Source organism: Rhyacophila brunnea, unplaced genomic scaffold (genome assembly GCF_057557595.1).
Source record: "Rhyacophila brunnea isolate RB1 unplaced genomic scaffold, BYU_Rbru_1.0 scaffold_1, whole genome shotgun sequence".
In the NCBI taxonomy this organism is placed as follows: Eukaryota; Metazoa; Arthropoda; class Insecta; order Trichoptera; family Rhyacophilidae; genus Rhyacophila; species Rhyacophila brunnea.
In genome coordinates, this window is record NW_028232751.1 from 35,997,873 (window position 1) to 36,010,494 (window position 12,622).

General features: G+C 31.4%; 1 protein-coding gene across 1 annotated transcript in view; it reads left to right on the forward strand.

Moving 5' to 3' along the window:
* LOC147079718 (DNA-binding protein D-ETS-3-like) overlaps window positions 1-7,439 on the forward strand; it is a 207,558-nt gene extending 200,119 nt beyond the window's left edge. The window contains exons 7-9 of the mRNA XM_085943576.1: window positions 1,332-1,521; window positions 4,592-4,800; window positions 6,863-7,439. Coding sequence (XP_085799702.1) covers window positions 1,332-1,521; window positions 4,592-4,800; window positions 6,863-6,990 — 527 coding nt within the window. The 3' untranslated portion in view covers window positions 6,991-7,439. The remainder of the gene's footprint in view (window positions 1-1,331; window positions 1,522-4,591; window positions 4,801-6,862) is intronic.
* Window positions 7,440-12,622: the final 5,183 nt, after the last annotated feature.

The window sequence follows — 12,622 nt, forward strand, 5'->3', positions numbered from 1 at the left end:
TTGATTTATAAACTACTTCTTTTATTCAACGAAAGGATTGAGAATGTAACATTCTATATTATATTGAACATACATAATTTGAAAACATCTAATGTTATAACCCACTAGAAAAAATAATTGTTATTTATTGACATACACCCCTTATCTGACGATGGATATACAGGTAGCCGAAATCACAATATTAAGTGCAAAATCGTTACGCCCCGCTAAAAGAAAATTAATTATTATTTTAATTTCACCATTGTGATTGTATGGGGATAAGGAAAATATGTTGGTCTGCAGGTTTCCCACAAAACCGCAGCTGGTTGCATAAATAAATGCCCAAGTGGGTGGACTAGCCTCACAGAAACCAGGCACACAATGCAAGGTGTTCATGATAAATGTTGAGGCCAACACCTGGGGAGAGCCGGGACCATTTGCATACGTATAAAAAAACAGCACCCCTATACAAAGTGACCGTCGTATGTATTTTTTGCTGATTTAAATATTAGTATCATATGAAATGTGTGCCATCTAAACATAACAAAAATGAACTGATATCAATAAGCCACTTCTACATTTATTTTTACTACATATTTATAATTTATTTTTACTACATATTTATAATTTATAAGTCATGTAACTTTACAATAGTCATAGCTTTTAAAAAATGATTGAATAATAGTTTGTACGTGTTTTACCGTACAATCAATGGTATGATGTGTGATACTCTCGTTCTAGAATACTTTTAGTATACGATAACTGCTATACAATTTGATTTTCCAGCCATGATGATTACTAGGGACAAAGTTAATGTGGTAATTTCCCGTTGCTTTCCACGTCGCAGTGTCAAAGCCATTAAAGCCGTTGCGACCATGCCTTCAGTTATCTAAATGTAAGCTGTACCGAAGTCCATCCTCTCCACCTTACATCAGTACTGGTAATTTCTGCTGCCCAATACTAGGGATATTTATTTGACTTCCCAGTCTAGATCCGCTGTGTTCTGCGATACCAGGGTCACCTCTAGGAGGATGTGGTGCTGGCACCATGCATAGACGGTCTCGGTAAGGGAGAAGCTAATGATCTGTTTTAGATCTATATTACGCATCCACTTGCCTTGTAGGACAGCGAGGACCAGTGTCTGGTTTACTCAGAACAAAGGTACTACCTCTGCAGTCCAACTTAACCCTTAGTTCCGGGTAGCAGACGACAAAGATAAGATCACCTTGATGGTGGCTGACCTCCGCTAGGGGATGGCACAATAAGAAAAAGAACTGCTATACTGTATAATCTACAGACGTTATTATGAAGAAGAGATTTTCCTTGTTTATGATAAATTTGTATGTTTGCAGGATCCGGTCAAATCCAGCTATGGCAGTTTCTGTTAGAACTTCTGAGTGACTCCAGCAATGCCGGCTGCATCACCTGGGAAGGCACCAACGGTGAATTTAAATTAACAGACCCTGACGAGGTGGCCAGGAGGTGGGGAGAGCGCAAGTCAAAGCCGAACATGAACTACGACAAACTGAGCAGAGCTCTCAGGTCAGTCAAATATACCAAGTTTAGGAACATTAATTGGTACAAACAGACACAGGTAGGTATCTTAAAAAATGTTTCTAAATCGCTCAAAAATAACCCAATAAACAAATAACAACAACTAGCTTTTATATAAAAAAAATATAGTACAATCTTTTTTTAATCATTCAATATGTTAGTAATTTTTGGTATCCAAGATTAACAAAACACCATTTCAATACATGACAATTGGTATGTGTGAGAAACATAACCAATTTATTATAATAACTATAAAATAACCTGTCATTTCACTTTAATTAAAATTATACTTATATGTATAGTATTTTTTTTAAATATCTACTTCGTAGTAATTGTTAGCCCACCAATTCAATAATATTATAAAAAAACGAAAAATTTGAAATAATTATTTTTTAAAGTATATTATATTTATATTCTTCGTATTTCTTCATCTCACTTATTTAATACAATCATGAAAAACTTTGTATACTATGCTAAAGGCAAATTAAATACATAATTTCTTTGAAAATTATAAAACAACCCTAATCATTACGTTAAGCAAATCGAAATAAATCTACTTTGGCCAAGAAATTGCTATTAATAGGTTTCCCACTATTCGTTTTTTATTTAACTTATGTTTATATACATATTTAAAAATTTCTGTGCATTATAAAAAATTGTCATATAATATAATTTAATTAATAATTCAGGTATACGTACTCACATGTCCATATTCTAAACATGTGTACCTATATGATAAGAGTTTATAATAATATAATTCGGTTTTGTGTACTGTATATTGTATATATTATTATTATTATTATTATTATTGTCTTGCAGCGATATTTTTATGGTTTAGTAGTAATTATTGCGCGTATTAAATAATTACTTTATTAATACTTTTTAATTTGCGATATTTATCAAACAGTTGCATATATTATATGTTTTATTTAAAAACCTCAACTAAATTGATATTAATTATTGCGAGCAAGCGATGTAATAACAAATAATCCACGCTGTCATGAAATTGATGCAAGCGTATTATAGAGTTATGTGCGCACATTTCAATTACCTGTAAAATATTTTCGCTCTTCGCCACTCAACTGATTGCTTTTAAATGTGAATTGCCAATTTCCTAAATCGGAAAACATTTGATTGCCAGCGACAAGTAAATGATGTCAAAAAATTTTAAGCGATTAGTTTTCTACATAATGTTTGAAAAACACTAGTTCATCAAAATTGCCTATATATATATATTATAGCATTATAGTGTACGATTCTTTCATCGCATCGGCCATATTATGTATTAATAATTACGGAGCTTATTAGAAATGGGGCATACATATATTATGATTAAACTACGTGGCCGGAAACTTGTACGTATGCAGTTCGCTGTGAAATGATGTATCGGAAATATATGGCCGTATATTAAAGACCGTCCAACCTCTTTGAGTCGTATAGTACTGACATAAAATTTATGTCTAAATAAAACACGGTTCTTGTCGGATTACACTTTACAGAAAGCCAGCAGCAAACATATTTTGAAAATAGCCGATATACTGGATTATTTGTTAGGTTAGGTTAGGTTAGGTTTTCATTCGTGAATTCATGAATTTTGCCAAAATCAGCAATGAAAATTGAATTAATATCATATTAAATCTAATAAATTGGAGACCGTATAGTAGGTGAACGGTCATCTCTTTCCGATAGAAATCTCACGGCAAACTGTGCCACGGTGAAACGTTTTACGTACAATTTACATATAACTGTTAAACTATGGTTTTGAGAATGCATTTAAATAATATTTTAATGAAAATAAACAAATTGTATCGGTTCAGATCGTTCGATTTTTGTTGATAAAAAATATAAATATTGAAATAGAAAGTACTAACCGATACGTCTTGACAACTCGGATTTCAAATTATTTATTCAACATTATTTACCAATAGATTTACTACAGTAATTGTAATTATATATAATCAATATTCATTTTTTAATTCTTTATAGTACCTACATCTGTGTAAATTTACCCATTGCTCCATTTCCTAATGTGTAAAGAATATACCTATGTATTTACGTGATATTTAATAAGTATAATGCATTCCGTATACAATATTATAATATTAAATTGATTTAAAATACCATATGGATAAGAAGTACGTCATGAAAATTAGTACCATCTGAATTAATTTTGTGAAAAATTTGATTAAATAATTTTAATATTTCATTTTTAACAGGTACTTACATGAAAAGATAATGTATAATTTATTTAACTTAATATGGTGCATAGCATACGGGAGATATTTTTACAATTGAAAATGCCTAAAAAAACTTTGGAAACTGTCAACAGTGATTATCGTAGATTTGTTTTATCTAACTTAAGGGTCGATTGATTTCATCTATAGTTGAACCACCGAAAAGAGATCATTTTTAAACAACAAATAAAAAATATTTATATAGTCGTCTTGCTGTCGATTGAGGCGACCGAAACCTTAACCGCTATTTATTACAATTAAACTCAATCACTATTTTGAAGATGTTCTTCGTAGCCGTTTAATACGATATATCTATATAGATATAAATTAGTGTCATAGCATTGAATTTATTTTGAACATTCGACAATATTATTGCTCGAGAGATCCAATAGATTTTTTTTTAAAAGGTGTATGTATAATAAAATAAATGTAACTTTCTCACGTTGGTGTCTATCAATTTAGAAATAAGACTTTAACATTGACTGATCCGTCTTCTTATCAATAAAAAGTCTTTGTGTTCACGAAATTTAACGGTGATTTTTTTTAGGAGAAGAAAAAATTTAGCTAAACATCTTTAATACCTACAATTTTAATTATTATCAGACCTATTATATTATAAGTTGTAGTTTTCAAGATAGCGCAAAGTGATCTAATCAGCCATTAACTATAAACTGTAAAATACAAAACAAATAAAAATATCAAAGTCTATTTTGTTATGATCTTTTTATTGAAATTTTCTTCATGTCTGTAAAAGAGATGACTTTATAAAAGAATATCAAATACTCAGTCTATAAAATAGTTTGTTATCTGATCGCTGTCCACAGGTATTACTATGACAAGAACATAATGACAAAGGTGCACGGCAAAAGGTACGCCTACAAATTCGATTTCCAAGGACTGGCCGCCGCGACACAGCCTGCAGCCAGCGACCCAGCATACAAGTACCAGAGTGACCTCTTCATGAGCTCGTATCACCACAGTGCTAAGCTTTCTTCCTTCATGTCTCCGCACGCGGCTATGCCAACATCCACCGGTAAGGAATATATATTTTTTATTACCTTCATACATTTTGCGCGCAAATATTACTGTGTCGTTCGTCATATCTCGATTGATACGCATAAAACAATTTTAAATACAGTTTCACCAAACAAATATATTTTTCATATGCGAATATATTAGCACGTCGAGTAAGTTTTGGTTTTGCATTGTATTGTTATTATAGTTATTTTATTTTTAATTATTGAATAATTTTTGGGAAAATGGGTCACCGTTAGATTCAAAGAATTACACAGATTTTACAACTTTTTTACCCATTACCCACTTATAACATCGTCTTTTCAAACTTAACATTATATGTGTGTAAGTCAATATCATTAAAAACATTGATAAATAACTTTATATAAAATGTAAAATAGCTCAGAAAATGTTGTCACAGTTTTGTGGAACTGGGCCAATTTAAATATGTATAATTTCCTACATAATAAGCATGCATTTAGCCCTTTGACGATTAATTCAAAACACATTTTTAATTGTATTTTTTTTATTAAATTAAAGTTTTACTAGTAGATAGTTATTTTATTACTCGTAAATATTTTTGGGTTTATCGTTTGATATACAAATTAATAGGTCAGTTATTTTTGCAGTAGCTGTCGGCGTTTTCTATAAAAATGTATAAAGTGTGTATGTAAAAATATTGCGCTGTGGAAATTCTAAGGCGAACCCCATAATGATATAATGATGAGTGATTCCACGTAGCATTGTTTCTACTCGAAGACTAAAAGACTAAAATTCTCGTCACGTCATAAAACAAGTCCGGCGCTTCCCTTGCTTGTCTGGTTCCTTGCTGGTGTCACTTGGCGAAATTTTCAGAATCGTACGTTTCGTTCAACGTTAGATTAAATGTATACCATGTCAATTTGACAACATAGTTACACAAATTTAGAAGAAAGCTCAAAAATAAAATACTTTCATTGCTTAATCATTTTTCAGTAATCAAATATACTTTTTTAAACAATAATAATAATTCTTCTTGGGTACGTACATAAATATAATTTTCTCGTTGAAACGTGACGTTATCGAGCGTAGCACAGCAATTTATATTTTTAATGTTAATATATTATTAATTAGTGCTTATAAATTTTAATGTGAATATTAATTTTAAAAAAAAAACAGTTTAATCAATACGAAGGTACAAAAACTAAAACTTCTCAAAGAAACTGTGCTAGACTGGCGACAAAATGTTTAAATGTTTTTAAAAAATATGGTCATCACATGACTTTGATATTAAATTATCTACATACTCACGTGCAGGATAGGGAAAAACTTATTTATTGGTGATTACCCTTCAAACAAATTCATTTTAGGGATTGTGTAAATATACGAGTGGGCGGGACGTTTCTCTGTTAATCATTCGTACAATTGGTTGCACGGGAAAATTTTATCTCATTCTACACAATGCATAGATATATTAGATGCAAACAAAAATAATGGGACCATAATAATCCGAAGTATTGAAAAGGCAGACGAAAATGTAAATTAAGATGTTTTTAAATGTTGTTTTATTCCGTTGACAGATTCTTATTTCATCAATATATATGAGGTACTGGCACCGTATAATATAATAATAAACATATAGAGTAATACGTTTAAGAAGAATCATTTCGATTTGCAAAATTAAAACCGCCATTATTCTTGCTAAAATGTTAAACTCTGAGAAAAATTATTAAAATGCAAGTGGTAACGTTAGTGCTATCTGTGGGATTTATAACGAAACTACCAAGTGTTCGTGATGGGAATCCGAACACGACGCTAGAAGAAATATTATAACGCGTTATAGACATATATATAAATTAATTATTACATTAAAAATTGTCTTATTGAAGAGAGGTTACGGTTATAAAATAATACAAATTTATGATATGGAAATAAGGCGTTCGCTCGGTGGCGTTTATATAATAATAACTGTAGGTAATAATATATCAATGATTTAATTTTACTGTCACATGAAAGCATTTGCGCTAAATATTATCAGATGATTTCTTAATATAATGTGACTGGTATTCATGGTGTATACTTATTATCTCCTATCTTTTCAGCATCCATATTCCCCGGTGCGGCATCATGGAGTAATTGGGGCGGCGGAGGAGGTAACCTGTACTCACCCCACTCGATGGCGCCTCCACACGTTACCTCTCACCTGGGATCATATCCACATTACGCATGACCAACTATATAAAGAAACCAACGACAACGATAAACATTACATTCTACTATAATAGATACTTAGCACAAATTTATCAACATTCAAAAATTACGCAAATGATGCGACCTGCTCTTTTATGATAGTCAGGTATCCTTTTTTAATAGTATCTCTGTGCCTGGGAAGCATAGGGCACCATGTAATTATTTTTCACCAAAGTATACATCTGTATTACATACATCTATCACTATCTACGTATAATTCAAACCAAGAGTATAAATCTTTTCAGTTTTGGTATTTTTTTTAAATATTCAGTTGACACCTACATCTTCATATTGGACTAGACGTTCAAGTCTCAATATTTTATTATAAAAAACTCGTAAGATCATAATAAAATATTTTAATTCATTCATCTTCAGATTCTTTATTTTACACTAATCATTAAATATAACCTGTGTCGTATTTCAAAACCGAAAAAATCCATTATATTAAATTTCCCAATAACACTTACATATCACAGTTTATAAAATTAACAAAATGGTAATATAAATTACATAAATTGGAAATGTTGATTTTGTTAGTCAATACGCTTTTCTTCTCTAAATCAACATTAGAATCATAAAATATATTACAATTTTGTAAAATGGAATTGTACCAGGATTAACTCAATTAGATAATTATAAAATTGAAATTGCTCTCTTGAAAACATTCTGTATTTGAATAATACGTAGTATTATAGATAACTACCATATAAGTTTTTAATTTATATCACATCAAATCGTATTCTCTGAATCCTACCTATTTTATATTAATGACTGTTTATTTCTTTTAAAATCAAATAACCAATTGTCCAATATTTTTCTGTCAAATGTGACATAATATTAAAGTGCATACTGGTGCCCGAATTAATATACGTGCAGGCGAAGATTTAGATGCTGCTTTGCGTAGTTCGTTTTCATAAAAAAAGATTTATTAAATTATCTTGAGGGAACCCTGACCCCCCGACTGCCCCCTGTATGCGAGGCTGTGTATTCAATAATATAAATCGTAGTATACTTTCTGTTTATTGGAATATAAGAGTGTCCATCAAAAATTACTTTGAGTGTTTAGTAAATAATTTGCCATATTATTTCTTATTTAAAGCTGTAATAGATTCGCTTTCAAATAAAAATAATGGTTGGACCATTACTTTTCAATGTGAACTTATCATAGAAATGTATGTTTTTTTTCACTCATGTAAATTTATAATTTTAGCGCATGGTGTCCTGCGCCTCCGATGTGCAGATTTAAAGAAACATAATCAAGATTTTTCATATTATGTTATGTTGCAGAGGTTTAAAATAAATTATTATGAAAATGTCATTATTAGATAATGTAAAATATTAATCGGTGTTTTCAATAAATTAACCTACATAGAATAATATTAATAAATAAGAAATGTTGTGTAATATATGCGATAAAATATAGTAAGTTTACTTCTTATTGTTTTATGTAGTGTCGTTAATTTTCAATTTCAGTTATTTTTAAAAAGAATATTGTATTCTCGATAATGCACAATATACATACACCAACTAACTTATTACGTGAAATATTTTTGACCTCAGATTATCTTAAACAACATCAATGAAAATTGAATATAATATATTAGCAGAGTCAGAGGGCGATGTGAAACAATGTGAAACAGTCACCAGCTTTTATGCGAATAAAGCATACAGTTTCATGAAGTAATAAGCAAATGTTCAAGATTCATAACTTCATAGCATGATTGTTTCTTTGATAATACTAAGACGTCATAAATGATGAAGATTAAAAAACAGACGCTCATGTTAAAATACTATTACGCAATACATTCATGTTTCCAACTGACCAAAACAATATAATCAGCCAGAACGGATAGGATAGAACCTATAATTGAACAGAAGACTTTGAGTCACTACTGAGTGACTCGGTTCCCATGACTAGATACTATAAACTCCACGGCGTCAGACTTGACATCAAACTTTGGATGCAAACCGATTATATTGATCGAAACAAAGATTAATATAGAACGCCAACCCGAATTAGTTATTGCGTGACAATAAAACTATTAGATCTTGTTAGGTGGCAATACTATATATAAGAAAGAGAATAAATTAAAAGTATGTTTGGAACCCTCCAAAGGACTTAAATTAACTATCTATTTTAGGGTCCTATGAAAAGGCCTACTATTAGTCAGGCCGTGACAAAAAACTGTTAACTTCGATAGTAGTGCTAGTAGTTGTTGTTCATACTTCGAACGACATATGGTAAACTGTCGAAAAGGATGATTGTTGCATTTTTAAATAAATGATAATAATTTGAACTAAATATGGAATCGAAAATTTTTATTTACTGCGAACTGGTTATCGCATTGCATTCGAAAACAAGAAATAACTAGCACTACTATCGTAAGTCGACATTCAGTGCCACGGTCTGAATATAGTCGTATACACGTACCTATGTAAATATGTGGGTTTATGCATTTCTCGGAAAGGGAACTATTGCGAAATGTTACTTAGACCGAATTCCATTCCGCATAGCGCTTAACCGCACTTATTTAGGTAATTATGACTATGCATAGGGCTCTTAATTTAAAAATAACGCTCCCATCATACGACGTGCACGGAAAATGGAATTTTCCAAAAATAATGTGAATCTCAACATATTATCCACAAATTAATCAGGACTTTCCGTGGCATAATTTTGTAATAATGATAAAGCTCAAAATTCCTTGTTGATTGTATGGTTTCGACGGAATTAAAATACAAGATACCTATATAATCAAACCTGTTTTATAGTACCTAGTGTATGATATTTTACGGTACTCAGTACTTTAACCATTGACTTACTACTGGACGCAGCAGCTAGAGAATAATAATGCCTCTAAAACCTTTCTTCATAACCTTCAATACCTGCGTTTGCTCATACAAATTTTATTATTTTGTAAACAGATGAATATGGTTGAAATATGAATTCTATCTCCTTTTTAATAAGGGCGCATACCTATTGCAAAATTTCATTCATGCCTTTACAGAATTTTTGTCATGTTATGCTAAAGTAACCGCTTAAATAGTTCTGCATCGTATATTAGTGGTTGAAAACTAAGTATACGTACTAATGTATATTGCAATTAGGATGAATTTCGGAAATTCGCATCCATGTTTTTTAGCTACCTCGCTAACGTGTTCTCTATAAGTCAGTGGTTTTAACAACGATTTGATCTTCAATGAAGGTTTTTCACGTTTCGCCATAACCAAAATATAAAGTAATTAAAACTATCAACTTTATTTAATTAGTACATAATATTATGATGTACTGCACATTTTGATTGAAATGAAAATTGCACACTGATTGATTGATCTATTACGTGTGTAATATTATAAAACTTATTCTCTGCCAAAGATTAGTTTTGTTTAAAAATAAAGTATTTGTTTTATAGTAGGTAATATGTACCTTCCTAGATTAAATAAAACATTACTTGGTATCCGGCACGCACACAAGGGGAACGAAAAAATACAAATTATTTTAGTAAATGGAATAATACTTCTTATTCTTCTTCTGGACCTCATGATTGAGGATCGTTACCCGAATGATTTGTTTTGAAAGGGTTGCCCCAAATCTCCGCATTTTTGGCGCGCAATCCCGTGTCGGTGGATGAGTCATGATGACCACAAAACAGAATTAATAAATAAAATTCAGATACGCTATACCCAAATACACTACATTCGAAGCAGGGTTTTGAATGTGTAAGTGTCGTACGAAAATGAAACACACATTATAGACGCGCAATAGTGTGTGTTGCAACCTTCAAACACATAAATATTGAATGAGCTTCGGTACATAAACCTAGAGCAGTTGTCATTACGAAGGACAGGCTTATAATGACGTATTATTGACATGTGTTTAAGTTTATCTCATATTCTTCCACACTCGAGATCGGTTACCGGTTACTCCATACGCGTTAGGTATTTCAGTTCTCATTAATTCTGTGTTCCCTGGCCATGAATTGGGGCAATCGCCAAGGGCTTGCTTTAATATTCTGACGCGGCATGTTTAAAAGACAAAAGATAGCACGAACAACACAAACAGACATCAACAATCCTAATAATTATAACCGTTAGGCTTCACGCATTCGATAACCATTTGTGGATGCGACAGGTCGCAATAACTCGTAGGTGAGCACCCGTAGATAAAGTTGCAGGCCAGGTGTCCATCACTAGACTCCGTAAAAGTGCGAGGGTCCTCGGGGTAAATGGAGGAGGCAGTATCTCCTGGTAGATTTTGTCAACCCTGCCCTCTCCCATCGCCTTAAAAAATCAATAATAAATTATTACCGATGGATATTTTTTCTAGATGGACCTACCCCCATTTATTACCATTTTCCTGTGTGCGCGCTTTCTTAGTATTAACCGTAATATTTATGATAGTAAAAAATCATGGAAATAAACCTTTTTTGGTAAATCGATTGTATTAGACACATAATATTTATATAATTATAAATGATCATCTATTCCATATTTTTTTGATTATTTGCAATGTGATTTCAGTAAGTTGTTTATACCATACCATGCACATATGACCTCACAAGATTTTGGCTATTTTTAACCCCCCACCCCCACGTCACATTTCGCCACACAACCTTTTACCCCCCCCCCCCCCCTAAACGTTGAAAAACAGGGGGAAATATGTTTACCATTAAAGAGCTTAAATTGTTGGTTCACTTTGTGACATCACATTTTCTCTGACCCCCCTCCCCCTTCGTCGAAATTCATCACATTATATCAACGCCCCCCCCTTAGAGTGTGACGTTATATGTGGACGGCCCCCAATAGATTTTGTATTTTTTTCTTTTATTATTCATAATTAATGAAATGCTACCTACTTCACAATTTGGACGACTAAATTAAACTAAAGGGATTTATTTTGAGCAATAGTTTTGGGTGATAAAAATATTAAATTGATAGGAAATATTATATAATATCCTCATACATTTTGTAGCTACTTATGTATTATGAGTTATGACGATAGTGAAGTTGAGTAATTTTTCAAAAATCCTCCTTTCTGTACCTACTAGTTTTATCATAAAATAAATCTAAACTCATTAATATATCTAACAAATAAATATAATGCTTAATTGACTTTTTATAAAAATTATATTTATTTTCTTTTTTTAATTTCATTTATGTGCTTATAAAATTTATGCACCACTTGACCATGCGAGCGAAATAATACACATCATATTGTTTTACATGAGGATCTCTTGAAAAAATATGTAAAGGTATTTAAATTTTATTAACTATGTATTATTAACTAATAAGCACAACCAGACTTACCATTAATTTAACCCTGGGCTTACATATCAGGCGATCAAAAAATATTGAAACGTGCCAAATTTAAAAAAAAAAAATATTTGGCCACAATCAAAATCTTAAAAATTCAACAATGAAGTCGCAGAAAGTGGACATGTCATGATCAATATTGATCAGTGATGTTCGTATTTCGAATTCGATGCAATCTGGAAAAATACTTTTCCTCCAGCAATTAAATATGTTTTCCCTTTGTCAACCATATGGTAAATCCAATACCTCTCTTATTAATATGACAGTTAACATAAATTAAGTTACCTACTTAGGTACTT